Consider the following 19,625-nt stretch of genomic DNA (forward strand, 5'->3'; position numbering starts at 1 on the left):
TCCATGCTACAGGTGTGTATCAAATCGACTGAACTTCTATTTCACTAGTAAAATTGCACCAGTTTGTTTTGCAGATGGACTGTTCCAACAAAATCAGCATAGAAACTTGCGTATTAAAGTAAACACTTTATATTTGGGGAAATTTCCTTTTCAGATGATTTCTTCCCTCTCCTCTCATCTCACACTCTGAGGTTCTGTGGGAGAAATGAGCTCTGTCACTTTACCTTGTGGCATAGTTGTTGTGTTAAGCAGACCATTTTTTCTTTGCTAAGTATTATTCCAAAGTAAGCACTATAATCTTCAGCTTAGGTCTAGTTTGGCTTCTGCAGGCTATTGGTTTTTTAAACATTTTAGTCCTGAAAACCATTCAGTGTCAGTTCTACAAGTTATGTGTTATGAAAATCATGCAGTGTTTGTGGTGTATGTCTGCAGAGAGCTTCTGCAAACTGTTGTTTGGGTACTTTGCTGGTATTTTCTTGTCTGTACATACACGCTATATGATAGCTTTAATTAACTGTACATTTGAAAGCGTGTTTATTCTTTGAATTTCTTTGACCTTTAAATATGAGAAAGCCATCCTGTGATACATTTATGTAAAGTTTTTTCAACACTAGAGCTTTCCATTAACAACAGGTTCTTCGTGTGATTTGTTAGGATCATAATCTTGTCTAGAGGCTTAGCTCCATCTCAGAGAGAGTAACTTCTATACATATAGTGGAGCTGCACTGAAAGGGTTACATAAAACAAGCTGAAACTTTCAATAATTACTCTACAGTATTACATTTACATATTTGCACATTGCAAATAGTTTAAAAAACTGACGACAATGGAATTTTAAAACAACCTCCCTTCATCTTCTCCCTATGTGAAAACTTCGTGGCCACCACAGGACAAAATACAACTTCTGTGCTCAAGCCAGAAGCAATTAGGGTTTGCCAGACAATGAGAAAATCTCCAAACTATTTAAACCATGAAAGTGGAAAAACCAGAATGTTATGTTTTATTGTAGGTTCGGGAACTGCAAACACGTTTGCAAAGTGTGCAGGCAACAGGCCCCGCAAGCCCAAGTCGTCTCACTTCTGCCAATCGACCCATTAACCCCAGCACGGGAGAGCTGAGCACAAGCAGCAGTAGCAATGATATTCCCATAGCCAAGGTGAGCTCTTTTGTGTTGCAGTAACACTTGCCATTTTCTGGGAAAAGCAGGCTTCATTTTGCACAGCTGCTGTGCAAGCATGTGATTAACTGGGAGATACCTAGACTCCCCAGAGTTTTCTGGAGTCCTAAGCAGGCTCGTGAACTTGAGCTGCAGAAGGGAATTATGCGCTAATGACTGTAATTCTCTCACGTATCACTTTTACAGTAGTTCAAGTTTGCAAGTGGAGCTAGCGAACAAGTGCATTTTGTGTAACCTTTATGGAGTGTGGGTTCCTGTGTAACCTGTTCAGCATTCTGACTTACAGATTGCTGAAAGGGTGAAGTTGTCAAAGACAAGATCAGAGTCTTCATCATCTGATAGACCTGTCTTAGGATCAGAAATCAGCAGCATAGGGGTAAGGACTAATAATTATGTGCATGCATGATGCTGTCTGAAGATGACTCATATTCCATTAAAAGCAGCATTGTTTTCTTACTAAATGAATGTATGAATGAACTGAAAAATTTCAAAAGTTCTTTTGAGAAAAATGTGGCGACAGAACATATTTAAACCTGTATTAAGATCTCATTTTCTCATAATATTAAGATCTCATTTTATCATAACTGGTGGCTAGAAGTCATTCTCTGAGTGACTTCAAGAGGATAAATTTGGAGTCAGTTCTTCCAAGATCCTGCTCTTCAAGAGAAGACTCTTCAGTTGCATTTCACAACTTCCAGTCAACAGACAACAGGTTGCTTTGTAATGCCAATGTAAATTTGTAACACTGTTGGTACTGTGTGTGAATATTTGTTTCACTGAGGAGTTTGCGTTTCACTTACCACTGACCTTTTGCTAAGCTTTCAAGAAAACTAAGAATTTGCATATTAGGCTTTTAAATATATGATGAAATAGTGGGCTTTACCATTTGGTTAGTAGAATTTTTAATCAAAATAGCTTCTTAAAGTGGAAGCTTGTAAATGTTCTATGCAATGTAAAATTCACAGTAAAAACTGATTGATGAATGCCTTGAAGTGAGTGCATGCAAGCAAGTGAAGCTCTCGGTGCAGACCGCCTGTGGGAGGAATCCAGTGGTTGTCTGTTCACAATGATCTATTAACTGCCCTGTGCAGGTGTCTAGTACTGTGGCTGAACATTTGGCACATTCCCTCCAAGACTGCTCAAACATCCAGGAAATCTTCCAGACTCTTTATTCACATGGATCTGCTATCTCTGAAAGTAAAATCCGAGAGTTTGAAGTGGAGACAGAGAGATTAAATAGGTAAGGTTTTCTGCTATTAGCTTTATTAAACTTGTTTCTCCTTTTTGAACATTTCTTAGTTCATTCCCAGCTCAGCTGTGGCAGCTGCAGATAAACATGGAGTATAGTTGCTGATGAGAAGATGGGATTGTATACTAAGGATTCTTACCATTAGTATGACAGTTTGGTCATGTATTATGAGATCAGCATGGCACCTTCACCTGTGATGGTTTGCACTGTAGAGTATCCTTCTCTATGGCTGACCAAGCAGACATGGCGTCTTTTTTTCATGAGAGGTATCACTGCTAGAAATAAGACTTCCCGTAACTTTCTCCCTATCATTTTGGAATTATCTTGCTTTGTTTTGTCCTGGAAAAACAGAATTGTAGCATTAATTGTATCAAAAAAGGTACTGATGTGTGATGATGTGGCATATGTACCAGCAAATAGACGTCTGTCTGCAAAAGAAAGATTGCAGCTTTCTGGTTGCAGTCAGAATGCTGCTGGTGTTATCCTTCAATAAAGCTTTATCAAAACCATGTTGTCTTTGGCACATAGAATCAAAACTGTGGATCAGGAACATGAGAATCATGTCTCAGCATGTTTCCTTCCAGGTTCTCTCTTCCCCACAGCTATCTCAAATTTAGTCTGATTAGTACAATATCTCTTTTATTTGTAGCTCATGTTTTTGTAGTGCTGCAAAATGTGATCCTTTTCTTCATCTTTTTTTTTCTTTTTTTCCCATGCACTGCACAATTATGCTTTGACTACATGTGTCTTTATAGGAGGTGTCAAAGAAGATACAGGAGGTTAAGCACGTGAGAAGATCTAGCATCTAGGAAATACAGGGCTGTGTTCGTTCTGATCATCGAATAGATGTATACTAACCCTTCTTTTTGTGTTTGTCAGTTATTTTAGAGTTCTGAATGGCACTGATTTCTCCATTATCCTACCTACTCAAATTCTGAAATCATTTGCCTGTTTGTTTTCAGTGTATGTTCAACTTTCATGATTAGGCATTGTACATTGATGTGTAGTGCAATTAGCAGTGAAAATAAACAGTAATGCTGATATTCTGAAGCCCCGTTTTCAGATTCAGTTAACCTCACTGAGAAGAACATTACATTTAAGTTTTTATATGAGCTTCTGTTTGACTGTTGCTAGAACTTTGGAAGATTTCATTGTCTCATTGAAACTTCATTTGTATTTTGGAGATTACCTCTCTAATCATAACCAAAATACTAGTTCAAGTGAAATGGTTTTTCTGGATGTTCCAAAGAAAGGGGTCATTTGTGCAGCTGTGTGATCCCTACACACACACACACACATTGCACTAATGAATATGCCACTTAAAACAAGAAGCAAATGTTGAAGGATGAAGTGAGGAATGGAGGCAGATACATTTTATGTACTGTATTTTATTTTATTTTACATTTATACATTACTATTAAGCAAAAAGTTAATACTCAATGGTCCTACACAATCTGGTGGCTAATAAGAGTAGAGCTTTCTGCTTGCTGCTTTTGACAGCATAACAATGCCATTTTATGGGAAGGAGAGGAGAAGGAGAAGAGGCGGTCCTAAGAGAAATTACTATCCTCTTGGCTCTTTATATGGGACACAAGACTGATAGATTTTTGGCATCTTCATTAAAAGCATTGTGTAGACCAAATGGTATTTGTTGTTTTAAATTATGATTGTTCTAGAGTTTTCAGGACAGTGTTTGCAAGCTAAGCTTGAAGGTTGCACATTACTTCCTTTTCTACAGCCGTATTGAGCACTTGAAATCCCAGAATGACTTGTTGACAATAACACTGGAAGAGTGCAAGAGCAATGCCGAGAGGATGAGTATGCTTGTTGGGAAATACGAGTCCAATGCCACAGCCCTCAGGCTCGCACTGCAGTACAGGTATGTACCTATGCAGAGGGTGTCTCAGCCAGAAAGAGAGGGAGGAGGGGAGGCTTGCTAGAAGTCTTTGCGAATGAAATTGTTGGTGTGCCATATAGTAATACTGTTTCTTTTTGTTTTCTCACTGAAAAAAACATCCCTTTGGTTAAACTAATTGACGAACTACAGAACTGAAGTTATTGATGCAAGTGTATTTCAACCCTAGTTCACCAGCAGTAGTGAAATTGATCTAATAGAAGTATACAGATTTATCTCTTAATTTTCAAATACCATAATAATATTTCAATTAGGTGTTGTGTGTAGGCTCTAACTGTCTGTGCTGTATCCAGTCTTAACATACAGATTCTCTGTATTATGCTGGCATCTTTCACAAGACCAGTGGACCGAAAAATAGTATTGTACTGCACATAATTCAGAGTTACTTTATATTACATCAGTTGGAATTGTGGATTAATTGCTTGGTGTTTAGTTACAAGTATCTAAATTTGCTTTAAACTATATGTAATAAAGTGATGTTATTTAACTCCAAGTGCAACTAATTTGGAACAGGCAGTTCTGGTCTTAAGACAAATTGTGTGTCTTTTAAAAAATGTATTCTGTTACTATCAGCCTTGAGCAAATTACAAGGAAATGTAAATTGCAAATAGGTATATTAATGTATGTATTTTCAAAAACATCAGAATGCAACAGGAATGACTGAGTGACTCACAACTGTAGTTAGAAGCTGTTGTGTTGTAGAGAGGAAAATCTGACATGCAGGACAAGGCAATAAGTATTTTTCTTGTCTTTCCTCCTTACTATACTTTGTATAGTACAGTTATAGAGTATAGTATACTGTATTTTGTGTACTAAGAAGGCCTGAAAAAGGTTTCTCGAAGGGATCGTGTCAACCACCATTTGTATTGGAGACACTATTGAATGCTTGTGACAAAAGCTAGGTGTGTTACGTCGTTCAGTATCCCTGCTGCTAGACAAGTAGTAGGCAATCATGCAGTTCATCAGCTACATCTGGTTTATTGTTGCTGTTGTAGGTATTCTTCCCCTCTAAATTGCAGAGTTTTGTGCGATTTTTATTTTCTGTGGTTTCTTTTCTCTTTCAGCGAACAGTGCATAGAAGCATATGAGCTGCTGTTGGCATTGGCAGAAAGTGAGCAAAGTCTCATTCTTGGGCAGTTCAGAGCTGCAGGTGTTGGTTCTGTTGGTAAGATGTCAACGAATCACTTTATGTATTTTTTTTCTTGCATGTCATTTAGCATTACAGTTACTTGTAATGGTGAATCACGTCATGACCCATCACTTAAGAATGCTCTCCAGCCTTTTCTTGTTTTTAGCTAAATAAATCATTTTACACACCAAAAAAATAGGGGAAAAGAAAAAGAGAGACTGGAATTAAATCATTAAATTCACCAGCAATTTAAATTAACCTAAATACCCTATCACATGAGGATGCCTATTCTGATGGGAGTGTGGCAGCTACAGGCGTGCAACTGTACGGAGTGGAATTATTAAACAATACTGATGAGCATATGTGGCTTAGGGCCATAGAGTTTTTGCAACTGCAAGTAAATGTTTTGTTTGAATCCCCTAGAAGTTGAGTATCGTCTATTAAAAACTGGGATTAAGACAATACAAAGGTAGCATTGAGTGGTTACCACAAAGCAAAAAAAAAAGGGGCTCTTTGCTCTGAAATTTTTAAATACTCTATTTAATGTTTTACTGTGATGTTGAAGATACTAGCCTATGTGTTCTGGATTGTTCTTATTTTATGGGTAGTTAATCTGGCTAAGTGGTATTTATTAATATGCTGCCTGCTAAGCAATGGAATGAGCTGTTACCTACGATATCATATCGTGCATATAGTGCTATCATATGTACAGTTTGTAAGCGTTTGGAGCCTGACATTGCTGCTGGCTCTGCTTTTCTGACAGAAAGAGGTGTTTACTCAATGAACATTAATCTAGGTTTTATAGTCCCATTTCTTCTATTGATAGAAGGTAGCCATAGTAATGTTCAAGTAGAAGGAGGGGAAACCTTCAGAATAACTTTTCATGCCGTGCTGAGGCATAGTAACTACCTGGTTGAGACAGTATGGTAGCAATAGCTTCTCAGGGACCACTGAAATGTAAATGGAAAGCTTTTAGAGACAAAGTGGGCATCTGGCTTTAGAGCCACAGGACTGACATGGTCAGCCTCTTGTTTCAGACGACTAGATGCAGTCAGCCCTCAGTCACTGTGCTGCTTAACCTTGCCTCTTATTTTGTATCTCTCCCAGTGCCAGAAGCAGGTGCTTGTGTACCTGTTTTAGCCTGTGCAGTATGCACCATACACTGTAAACATGAGAGTGGATCTCTGAGATTTTCAGCCACAGACTCTGGTCATTCCTTTCTACAGTGTGCTAGGGAGCTTTCCTGCTGGCAGAGGTTAGTGGCTAGAAAAAGTGAATTTGGTCTTGGATTTTTTTGTTCACATAGGTGGCAGAAAGAAATCTTAGAGGGGAGAAATACTTTGGGATTGAGCAGGGTTTCATCTCACATGCATATTATGAAAGAGAGTGTAGTTTCGTTTTTATATAGGTGTCTGTCTACAGCTCTTAATTATGGTATTACCAATTACCGCCCTGTGATAGAGGTAGAGCCAATTTCTCGTTACATAACACAGCTTGGAGGAAGTTGTGTTTGGTTTACGTACCTTTACTTCACCATGAAATCTGATTAAAACACCTAGATGAAACAGCAGATCTTTGGTTTAAAGACCAGTCAAGTTTAATATCAACATCTGTGAGTGGAAAATTCATGGGAGTTGCTTCTGCATCACTTGCTGCTGAGCATATCCAGCTGCTCTTAACAGGACATTCTCCCTTCCTTTCTCCCACATTAATGTTATTTCTAGTGCACGCACATCACTTAGCAAGTGTGAAGTATGGGTAATTGGTCTTTGACTCAAATAAGGATGAAATGAAAACCTGACATAGAGCAAAATGGGATTTTTTTTATACTCTCTGACATCTTTGCATCATATTTGGTGAAGTATAAATATATTGTAGCTTTACTCACACTTCCAGCGTACTCACTAATGTGTCTTACTTTAATGACTTGACTCCAGCAGGAGTTAGGTCTGTAAGAGTAGTGACAGTGGTGGTGTTTGTCCTGCCTCTGCTGAAGGGATGGCTTACGAGCTGCATAAGATGCTACATAACCACTAGAAATTATACCAAATTCATGAACACCGGTGCTAGTTTTCTTTTTTTGTTTTCTTTTGGTTTACTATGCATGACTATAAACTCTGAAAGGCTACTTCTAAGCCATAAAGCAATTCTTCCAGCTGGAAAGGTAACCTCTAAGAAGGTGTTCTGGTAAACCATTATGCTTGAGATAAAGATGCTTGTGAGAAAAAGCACTATAAATGACCACACTGTGAAACAGCACTGGACTGATTGGAATAAGAGTTGTAATTTAGGCTGAGGCTTTTCCAGTCTGTTATTAATTTGAGTATCCTAACCTAATCATAATGCACAATACACACCCTTAAAAACAGGGAAGCTAGCTAAGATAAAACTCACTTAAGACATGTACCCGGAGCAATAAGTACCTGGAGCTTGTGGCTCGGAGGGTCATACATTCAGACCAGTAGTCCGGTTACCACTGATGCTCACATAGAAGTGAAGTTGCTTGCACATTACAGATTGGTAATTTATTGTCATCATCTCAGTATAAACTGAGAACACGCAGGAGCATCTCTACCCTTGCCTTAATTTCTATTACCCTCCTCAAAGCTCTGAAACAGATTATTTGCTTGAAAACTAGGGGACCAGACAGGTGATGAAAACATCACCCAGATGCTTAAGAGAGCTCACGACTGCAGGAAGACAGCTGAGAATGCAGCAAAAGCTTTACTGATGAAACTAGATGGGAGCTGCGGGGGAGCCTATGCAATCACTGGCTGTAGCGTGCAGCCCTGGGAAAGCCTGTCATCCAACAGCCACACAAGGTAACTGCAACTCATCTGCTGTCCTGATCCCCAAGTGTTTGATTCCAGACCAAAAGTTATATTGTGTTGTATTTGCTGAACTACCTCCCTCACCTCAGTGCACTGGCTTCTTTGCTTTGATTTATAAGTTACCATGCCTCAGTGGTCTAATTGTCTTTAGACTTGAAGCAACTCCAGCCAAGAAGGGTTTTGTATAAATTTGTTGCAAATGGGTGACTCTGAACTTTGATCTCCCTCATAAAGGGAAAGATCATTATTATTTTTTTTTACTTCAGTGACTGTCTTGCTGGTTTAACGGAACTCAGATAATGTACTCCTTATTCATATCTATTGTATGCAGACAGTACAGACATACGGAGAACTAGAGATCCGAAGTATACTTCCATTGGTGTTTTGGAGTGCTCAAGAATTGTTTTCTAATTGTTGCAAATCCAACCATTTTGTTTTAAACCATTTCCTCTCCCTTCTCATTCCTGTTTGCCCTCCTCCAAATTCTTCCTTCCCATGCTGTTCTTTCATATGTGGAGTAGCAAATGAACATCATGACAGACAGAATGGGTTATTCCAGGGAAGGGTGGATATTGCAGTTTTTCTGAAGACTTCTAAAATAATGAAACTGAAATAAGCTGTTATTGCACAAGTGTTCCAGTTCAAATACATCTGCTAGCAGCTTCCTTTTGAGTTGTTGCCTGGCTGCAGTTAATTGTGCTCTGTGCAGTGAATATGTGTACTTGTGTATGGATACAAATTTGGCAACCTTCCTGGATAAATATAGATGAACATTTTTCTCTTTAGAAATTATTTTGGTTTCTCAGATTCACTCTAAAACTTCATTTTAATTCCAGTTTTGAGCCAGTTCTTTATTCAAATGCTGTCATTTTTTGACACTTTAGAAGTTTATTTTAGTACTGTATCATTTCCTCTTCTTGCTGATGCCTCCTCCAAAAGATCTTATCTCCTGCCATATGACTAGCATGGAATCGCTAAAAAGTGAGCAAAAAGGTAACTTGAGGGAACAGGGTCCAAATGTGAGGCAAATTTTAACGATTTATTCAAAGAAGTTTTATGGTGTGCTTCCAGTCCAAGAAAGCTGTATCTTTATATAGAATTAATGTGGCAGCATCTGCGCTAGTAACACATTGAGCACTCATTGTACCAGAATTATTTACAGGCCTTGGAAAGAAGCTATACAAAACTGTTTCAGATACTTGACTTGCCTCAGACTGTATGCGCTTATAGCATATCTACACCTGCATTTTAACATGTTGTAAGTGGCCACACGTAACAACACCTGTACCTAGTAGACTCAGCTTGTTTTCCATTCTGTTATTTGAAACTGTCATTTTTGGTTGTTCATGACTACCTCAGTGTTTTTCATCCTTGTGAGATATCTGGCATGCAGTCAAGGCACCTGTTTTTTTTGTTTTTTCTTTTCTTTGAAAACAACTTGATATTTTCCAGTATTGACAGGGGGGAAATTGACTGGGGCAGGGAGGTGTTCCTGTGCTAGTGTGTTTTCTCCTGGCCTTTCATCGAAAGTGTTTCGTAGGAATAAAGCCTCTATAGTCCTTGCTTTGTTGAGCATCATTTTTGTTTTTTTGAGGGAGAGGATAAGGGAGGGAGGTGTGTGTGTTTGGGGAGGAGAATTATCCATCATGCTCATTGTTTGCCGGGGTGGTCAGCTGGCAATGTGTGTATGTGTGCACGTAAGGTGTTGGCTGAGTAGATAAAGTTTTGGCAGAATATTCAAATTTCATTAGTATGAACTGTCATGAAGTGTAGAAATGCAAATTTAAGTGCTTCTGTATGCAAAAGAGACGTTTTCGCTTGAGTCATTATCATTGTAGGACTTTTCTGTCTTGCACGGAGCAAGATATTGTATTGAATAATGCTTTGATGTATGTGGGACATGAGAGAGAAAAGCTTCTCTCACTCACTCAAAGAGTACACAGCAAGTCAGGAACTTGTCATATGGGCATCCTGATGTGATCATCCGTTATATATTGTTGTCCCTCCCCCATGCCCAGTGCCTTTGTCTAAACGTAGGTATCAATGAAAATATTTCTCAAAATTTAGCTTCTCCATGAAATATAAATCTTCTCTTCTTTCCTTCTGTTGTGTTCAAGTGATGTGTCATAGGGGTATTTTCAAATTTCTCCTTTCTGTGGACCCTGTCTCAAAATCAAGGCATCCCCTCTTCACCTTACAGGCACATGACACTGTGCCAGCCCATAGATTGAAAATCTGTGTTGGTTCAAAAGCACACGCTTTTCTATATTTATGTCAGTAAACGTTCTACCTCGGATTTAAAAAATTGAAGATTTTGTCTATAACTCTCCTAGCCCTATCATTCAGGATCCTTTTTGTTTCTCTCCAGGACCCTGCTCCTGCTTTTTGTTGCCAGCTTTCTCACCCCATTCATGTGTGCTCACTTGTCACTTGGCTCCTCACTGCTCTAGACAGATGTCCCATTGCCACAGGCCTCCAGCCCTCTGTGACTACTTGATGTTGATGGTTTCCATTTCCTCTCCTTTTGCACTACAATAGCAGTCCAAGCAGAGATAGGAAAGCAGACAGCAGCTTTCTAGCTGTTCCTGCAGGCTTAATGTTTTTTTATTTGTCTTAAAGAACTTGGCACTCTATAAAACTGGGGAGTAAAACAAGCCCACATCACTAGTGAGTGCTGTGTGAACCACCACTTGGGGACCTCTGCACTGAAATGAAAACATTTTTACATTATGTGATTCAAACTGACTCTGAATCTGCAAGACCGATCTTTTGCCGTAGCTGTTCTAGTGTTGCAGGTTTAGTTGCAGGTATCTATTCCTACCTTTTCCCTTTGAAACCGACTGAGTAAAGAGGTAGTAGGATGATGAAAACTCCTTTGCTGAGACTTGTGACAAATGAGTAGTTTTTCCTGCTGTTCAAAATCCTGTCGAATAGGGACTTTAATGGAATTGTTGACCCATCTTTAGCTTTGGCATTTCAAATGAGATTCTGAATGTCAAATCACTGAACACATTACTGAGAATAAACGCTTGGTGAGCCACTAGTGACAAGTGGTTAAATACTGTAAAAGGGAGCAACTGAAATGAAAAATGAAATGCAATGGAAGAGCATCACAGAGGTTGCTACTGGTGAAGTGAATAAAAATAATAGCAGGCATCTCAACTCATTTGGCTGGCAGCAGGACAATAATGTCAATTCATTTTTTTGAAAGTAGAAAAAGGTCTGCACTGTAGTTGGAAGTCATAATTATTCTAATTGACAGAAGCTAACTAGAGCATATATTGTCAATAAGACTTGACTGAATGCGCCTTAAAAAGAAGGAGAAAAAAAAAAAAAAGAGAAGCAGTGCACTTGTAACTGACTGAAAATGGTGGACTTTATTCCCTGCAGTGCTAGTAAGCCCAACCTTGTATCTGGATCTGGTCTTTTACATACAAAGGGAATTCTTTTCAGTATTATGCAGTGTCACAAAATGTCTGAACTGCATCAAGTATCACTCATCAGAATCGCCTCAGATTTCAGATAAGTAGCTGACAGACAAGATTATCTTGGCTGAAGTGTGCAAGTTAAGTTATTTAGAAATATCCCAATACCTGTCGTAATGTTATCTATGTAACACTTCATTGATGGACTGAACTAGTCTCAGAAGGAAGCAGCGTAGTTTCTCCAGATGTTCTGATATTAGTGAAATACATGGTTGTTTGTCTTTTGGCTGGTTGGAGTATTTTTCAGTTTCTCAGGAAGTTACTGTATTTTGGCATTGTGGTGTTACAGACCTCAAGGCACAGCGTTCACCTAGTAGATGGTTGGCCCATGTATACTGTGTATCAAATGCTTTCTTTAAAGTATAAGGTTGCTTGCAGGCGTTCAAGCAAGTTTTGTGGATTCAGTTCTGACAGTTATTTTCGTTCTATCAACCCTTGTATTATCCTCACCATTGCTGAATTGCAGATTTATTTATTGACTTCATTTTTAACAGATGAACTGGAGCTTCTACAGGTTTTATGGACAAAATTTTGTAGTGTACAGAAGTTACTCATGCAGAGGTGCTATTGTAAGCCTCATTTGTGTCCATCCACTGCATTTTATGCACACACATGTCATGTGAACACACGCATGCATGCCAGCAAATAAAACTGCACATTATACTATAGCAACCTACGTATTTTCCACAGGCTGTACAGGAAAATTAATTTGACATCATCCAGGCATGACATCATTGTAAAAGTCTTGAGGGATGAAGTGATGGGAAGAACATTTCTCTTTGCTTGTTTTGAATACAACAGCAGTGAGAAGGAGCAGATTGATGTTGTATTGCCTCCAGGTGTGATGAAATTGTGATCCTTTCTCTGTCCTTACCCACATGCTTGTGAAATGAGAACCTGTACATCTTTTGCACCTTCATGTGGGTTTTGGATAGATGGATGAGTTACACTACATATGCATTCTGTCAGTCTGTTTTCCTTTGTCCTGATTGCTGTTAGAAGGGAGAGCAGTATCTGAAATTGAGGATCATATGCTTACCAGCTGTGGGCCCTAAAATATAGCAGCAGCGGACCAGCATTATGGCTGTGGAGAGCTGTATGGTGGGCTTTTGGGAGAACACACCCTGGCAGAGCTGTGCTGTGGGAGTTCAGAAACACTGCAGTGTTGTTTTCATCCCTCGTCATGCAGCCTCATTCTTACAACAGTCTGAAGTGGGCTTTGTACCCCAGATTTCTGCAACACATACTGCCTCCATTCTTCTGGAGCAGGGCTTGCTGCTAAATGTGGGGGGAGAGGGAAGGTTCTTGCCCCTTTCTGTTGACTGATACAGCTTCCTTGATGAAGCCCCTCACCTTAAAAAAAAAAAAAAAAAAAAAAAAAAAAAAAAAACAAAAACCCAAAGAAGAGCAGCTTGCTAGCAATTCACCAGAGGAGCCAACTCAGCTGCAGACAGGCAGGCAGGCAGGCAGCCAGGGCTGAAGTAAAAGCAGCCTGATTATCACTGGCAACGACCCAGACTGCCTTCCTCGGTCTGGACTGCTTTCCCCTAAAATATATGTGCATAGCCATGGATCTTTAAGGGCCAATATCTGTGAATATCCAGTGAGTACGAGGCCCAGCACAACATAACAATAGATTTTCAGCATTTTTGCTCAGGTTTCAATCCCAGCAGGAGAGCTAGGTTTTCTTTCCTTTGCAAGTGAAAACTGAGATGAGCTCTTTGTGTCCCAGGATTTGAAGCCTGTGTAGGCTTTAAAAGCTGTCCTTCCTCCAACAACAGCTGTTTTACATTTAATCCAGAAAAGCTGTGCCGTTGCTGTCTTTGGGTGCTGAGGAAACTTGCAGCATGACTTCAGTGCAGAGTGAAGTATTTGCCACATCGTCTATCCCCATGATTTTTATGTCAATATCTACTTCGGAGATGTACTTTTAGACTCAGTAAAGCAAGATTTTTGAAATGTTTTGTGATCTCTAATGAAGAACTAAGTATTAACAAAAATTTGTTTCAACCTGAAAGGGTTTCTATGTAGCGTAGGTATTGGGTGTTTTTAGCTTCACTGGAGATGGAAACATGAAAACAAAAGCAAAAACCAGTTTATACTTGTGGTAAATATGGCACCTATTACTCCTAAGAGAAGGAAAGAACAATGGGATATTGACCGAGAATGTAGTAAAGAACTGTAATACACTATTTCATGAGAGGAAGGGCTATTGGAAATCTTTGTAGATCTGCAGTTCTCAGTCTCCTCCAAGGCTGTGCTTGGAATTTGTGGGAAGACTGGTGACTATTTGAGGCACTTAAAAATTAGTGTAGCTTTAGCTGAAGTAAAACCAAAAAAAGAAGAATCAAGCCTATCGTGATGGGCTTCCCCTTTTTCACATGCATAATGTATTTTAGGACATCATTCTGATTCTCACAGCAAGTAGCGGGTGGGGCTTTTTTCCTTCCTACAAAAATGTTGAACAGCAGTGCAATTTGATACAGAAAGTGATTTATTCCCCTGCTGATAACTGAGATCATCTAGCGTTCCAGACAAGCACAGTTAATGGATGACTTATCCCTCACGCAGCAGCTGATTACAAGACCTCAGGAGACAGCAGGCAGCTTTGAGTGGGGTTATAGAAACAACACGGCATTTTATTTTCCTTTTAGTGTTATTGCAACTATATTCAGCCCTGGAATGCTACAGCTGTATCAGTCTCAGCCCCCTGCAGCACTGGCATGTGTGTAAGTGGGTAGGCAGCACTGGGCCACTACTGCTCTAAGACATTAGTTCTCCCTTTCTGCGACCTCTGTGTAAACATTTGCAGGGTAGGCTAATGGGCAGTCATTTGTTTGATGCCTGTAGATAGGAGAAGTTCTGTCAAGTCTGATGATTATTTTTTATTAAAAATCCTGCTAATTTATGGGTTGGTTTTAAACCTTAGCAGCCCTGAAGGAATGTCGGTATACTGAGGAATACACCTTAACATGAATTTAAAGGTGCTACTTTCTGGCATCTGCCAGTGGAATTTTGCTCAGGTTGATTCCTACAAGTATCCATTAAAAAATAATCTGAGTTGGTAACTGGTATTGCCATCAGTAGACATAAATGAGGTCTGAGCTGATTCTTTCTTCTTAGCAGATGCTTCTTCCCAAAGAAGATGAAAACTCAGTGTCTGAGTAGCAGTGAGAAGCTTGCAATGCTAGGGTATTGCTAAGAAAGCTTAAGTGCGCTTTTTTTTTTTTTTTAATTAAAAAAAACAAGACTTGTTTCAGAGGACACCATTCCAGAAAAAGTAATTTAGTTACATGCCACTAAATATCTGGCTTTGCAGAGAAGTTGTCACATGATTCAATTTTCTCATGCAGCTTAGAGAATTTCTTTTCTGAATTTTTCACACCCCTCTGCATCTTCTGAACATTGCAACATCCAGTCCACGCTATAGGTGTCCTTTCTATGAACTTTTAAGTAACACTCAGATGTGTTGATGAAGTATTGGGAGAGTGTTTGATGTACAAGTATAGCTTTTGTTCCAAATGTTTGTTTAACACCGTTCTTTCTTTTTCCAGTACTACCAGCTCAACTGCAAGCAGTTGTGATACAGAATTTACAAAGGAGGATGAGCAGCGGCTGAAGGATTACATCCAGCAGTTGAAAAATGACAGGGCAGCGGTGAAGCTGACAATGCTGGAGCTGGAAAGCATCCACATTGATCCCCTTAGTTATGACGTTAAACCTCGTGGAGACAGCCAGAGGCTAGACCTGGAAAATGCAGTCTTGATGCAGGAACTTATGGCAATGAAGGTATTTTATTTATATTCAACAGGCTGACTGCACTGCTGACCGTGCTCCTGTGCTACAAAATATGACCAGTCACACACATGGGAAGCTTTGGTGGAGATCACTGGGTAATAAAGGGCAACTTCGTTGAAACAAATAATCAGGGCTAAAAATCCAGTAGTCAGAAAGTGACAGAAGGCAGTACACTAACAGTGACGAGCTATGTGTGTTTTGAATTAGGCAAGGACTTCATCCGTGGCTCTAAACTTGGAATGCTCTCCTTGACAAACCAGATGCTCTCTCTGAGATATGGCAGCTGAGTTGCTTGAGGGTGACCAAAAGCATGATACAGCACTTCCCAAGAGACAGTTCATTACTTTACTTACAAGCTTGCAAATGTGCATCTTGAATATTTGTGAGCTGAAGCAGAATAAATTCTCCTCCTTTTAATATTCCCATGGGAGGAGGAATCGTCTGTCAGAAGCTATCACCCTGAATGCTCTCCAACAGTCGGTCACAAGTCCAGAGCTGTTCGAGGCACTGTGTTGCAATTTGTTGCTCGGTTCAGAGCCTGAGCAAAGAACGCGGTGTGTAATCACTTGCAGTAACAGAGGATTTCAAAGAAAACTCTGATCCCTCAGGCCTGGTTTATATGTCTGGTTCTAAGGATGGAATCTATAAAAACTGACCTTTATTGATGAGAAATGGAGCTTAATATCAATCTGGCCTCTGTATTGACTTTGAGAGAGGTGAACATAAGACCATATTAAAGGCAATACAAGCATATGTCTGCATTTAGATATTGTCTGGTTTGGGTTCAGTTTAAATAAGTTTAATTTCTGCATATTAGCCAGTCATATTTTAGTCAGCCACTGACCGATATGTCAGATGACACTACCGTGTGGGGCAGCAAATCCTAATGGTTCGTAAGCTTCTAAACCTATAGATTTTTACTGGTGGCTAACTGGTAGCTTAGTAATGCTAATTATGTTCTTAGTGGTGCTGCCTTTTCATGACGGCAAATACAATTTTATATTAATGCATTCAATATTTGCAGTTCAAGGAAAAAAGATTGTGTGCTACTAGTCAGAAAATTTAAAGTTATTGTAATTGTTTGAGTATGTTATGGCCGACAGCAATATATTCCCCATAACTAAAGCATGCAAGATGTACTGGAGGACATTTGTAAATAATTAGATGTATATTTCAGATATCACACTTCCTTCTTCTCTTTTGCATCCAGACCACCCCTGAAATCTCTTGTACACCATTCTTACTGGTGTCTTTGAATCGATCATAAAAGCAAACTGCAGAGCTATCCCTTGTGACTAGTGCCCTTGCTTTCCATGACCTGGCAGGAACACCAACAGTTGCATGTTTTGAGTGCTAGTAGTGCTATCTGGCACAGTTTTGAGTGCTAGTAATCCTTTTGTTCACTATTTGATCATCGAACTTGGTTTTGACATGCAGTGTCCACTAATAACTTTTGGCTGGACCTAGCACATCGGGTTTTCGCTGCAGAATTGTCCCAGGCTGTTCTTGGTTGGTTTGTGTGCAGTGCATACTGGAATGGACACACATTTTGCACTGGTGGCTGAAGTCACCTTCAGTCCTTTCTGGTAGAGGGAAACTGACAGGACTCTTAATTATAATTTGTTGTACTTTGCTGGAATTCACGGCTGCAAGAATTCCCTAGGCTTCTGAAAGGGACATGTTGAAAACTTGTTTGTCAAAGCTTGCAATGGATTTGTTGGTAAGTGTTCTCCTGCTACAGAAATTGAAAATTCCTGCTGTTCTTCAATGCATCAAGCATTACAAAAGGCACAGCTACATTCTGCGTGCTTTGGTCCCAAGAAAATGTGCTACCTTATTAGCATCCATGGTTGTTGTTCAGGTCTGCATTACACCTTGCTCATATGTTCAGCAAACTATAACAGAGCTGAACCTGAGGACAGGACTCATGGGTGTCCTGGCTTTCTGAGTGAATTGTTTGCGTGTACCTCATACAGGATAGCATATGCATCTGCCTTCTTCTGAGACAACTGGAGAATTTTAAATTTCCTTACAGTATTTTACTTAACCCGAAGCAGATGGACTGACCCATGCTGCAGAGGACTTCCATCATGTAGCAGCTCTGAATTCGTTCCCTCCCTTCCACATTCTTAGTAAGGATGATACAGCTTGATTGAGCTATTCAAGGATTTCCTGCATTGCTGGACTTCATGACCTGCTGCTCTCTTCCTGTGCTTGCATCTGTGTTGGAATCTTTGCTGCATCTTTTGCACCTTTCATTTATGAATCCTTGTAAAAACTGATTAGCAAATCTGTCATATTGCTTCTTGCACCTGTGTTTTATGCTGATAATGTTCTGAAAATGCTTTTACACCATAAGTTCTTCATTATTGATGAAAATGATCCCTAAAAAGATGGTTTAGGGATGGTTTCTCTGTTGCCCTGTTTATTTTTTTCACTGATCCAGAGTGTAAGACATAGTGGTCTGCCAGTATTTCTCTAAAATCCAATTCTTTGCTTCAAGCAATAATTAACCATGTTTCCAAATATAGTCTCATCTGCAATTTGTCATCATTCAGTGGTCTTGCTTTGAGGTCAGTTGTTGTCATGCCCCAGTTAGCAAGGAGATTACTTCTGATGGGTGTAAATAATTCTTGGTTTACAGCCTTTCTGCATTTCAAAGGACTTGATCTAGATAAGAACTCTCAGCTTTCTACACTGATATTTTTTCCTCTCTTGTATACAGGTGGTGATAATACTGCTCATACAGTGCCTTGAGACTACAGTCTCTTAGCAGAAAATGTGAAGAATCCTGATGTCCACCTTTGTTTACAGCATTTCATGCTCTTATAGATGTGTACAGTAGAATACGTTTAAGTAGAATACATTAGAGCATGGCATTTATCTGCTCTGATATTTGTTTTAGTTCTGAAGGCTGTCTGCTGTGATCCTCCTGGAGTCCCTTTTCATGACTTAGAACTTTTTGCCACATGAGTCCTTGCTGTTTTATCCTTCTGACATGACCACATCCAACACAACTTTTAATTCTGAGGATGCTGTGGTGTTTCTGATTATATTGAGTCAAGAGCGTTTAATTTTCATTCAAGTTTTCACCCAAATTCAGAATTACTGCAAATCATACACTTGTAATATTGTGTGCATAGTAATATAAAATACTTCTCAATATGGAATTTATGCTTTATGTTGAATTCATTCAATAGGCTACATTTGGTGCTTGAAGCTTGTGAATTTGCATGGGTTCTGTAAGTCAACTGCAATCAACTGAAAGAGTGACCATTTGCTACCTCCTCCTTTAGGGTTTCATTTTGTAAATGACACTTGGGCTTTAGGCCCACATTCTGAAGAAGCGGGTATGTTAAACTGCAAAATGTTTCACCAGCATCCTGTAATTGGGAAATAACAGGGATAGTAAATACACAAAGGTTATGTTGTCACTGAAACGAAATTTAGACACTATCTTCAGAAAGAATATTTTCATGGAAAAAAACAACTGCATATGTAAAGACTAATTAACTATATAAGTAAACCCAAGCTACTTAGGTTTTCCCACATGAACTGTTGCTCTTGCCACCCTGCCTCACAGATTGTGTGTCTCCCTACCAGAATCCTCAACTTAGTTTTAATTTTTAACTTTAACCTTTACATTTCTTCCTGTTCCTTCCCTGGGCGTCTCTGTAAGACAACGGCTGATGGTTCTTCCACTTTTCCCCTCCTTTGTCTTTGCTTCTGTACTTCAAAGTCACATTGTCTTGACATGAGAAAACTAACGTACGAGGGGTGCTTTCAGAGTCCAAGTTAAGTCTTCTGGGACAGGATGCACACTTGTGAATTCATATATGATGATACAAGCTTACTGCCTTCATAAACAAAGGAGTTAACTGTTGATCCTCAAATTTATTTTGAGCTAGGATATGTAGTACAAGCAAACATTCAGTCTTCAAGTTAAAACTAGTAAGTGATAGGAAAGATCCACAGGTTCATTGTTGCAGTGGTTAAATTCACCTTTTTATTTTAGGAAATAACTGTCCTTTTGCATCCAGA

At 39.4% G+C, this 19,625-nt stretch overlaps 1 protein-coding gene across 4 annotated transcripts in view; it reads left to right on the top strand.

The window, feature by feature from the left end:
* Positions 1-19,625, top strand: part of MCC (MCC regulator of WNT signaling pathway) — a 229,532-nt gene that overhangs the window by 190,715 nt on the left and 19,192 nt on the right. For 3 of the 4 annotated variants that reach the window (XM_037374454.1, XM_037374456.1, XM_037374457.1), the window contains 7 exons: positions 1,010-1,156; positions 1,464-1,553; positions 2,269-2,417; positions 4,165-4,305; positions 5,406-5,506; positions 8,109-8,292; positions 15,341-15,575. In XM_037374454.1, coding sequence (XP_037230351.1) covers positions 1,010-1,156; positions 1,464-1,553; positions 2,269-2,417; positions 4,165-4,305; positions 5,406-5,506; positions 8,109-8,292; positions 15,341-15,575 — 1,047 coding nt within the window. The remainder of the gene's footprint in view (positions 1-1,009; positions 1,157-1,463; positions 1,554-2,268; positions 2,418-4,164; positions 4,306-5,405; positions 5,507-8,108; positions 8,293-15,340; positions 15,576-19,625) is intronic. The other variant, XM_037374455.1, reaches the window with a different exon arrangement.

The sequence above is a fragment of the Falco rusticolus genome, chromosome Z (assembly GCF_015220075.1).
Source record: "Falco rusticolus isolate bFalRus1 chromosome Z, bFalRus1.pri, whole genome shotgun sequence".
Lineage (NCBI taxonomy): Eukaryota > Metazoa > Chordata > Aves > Falconiformes > Falconidae > Falco > Falco rusticolus.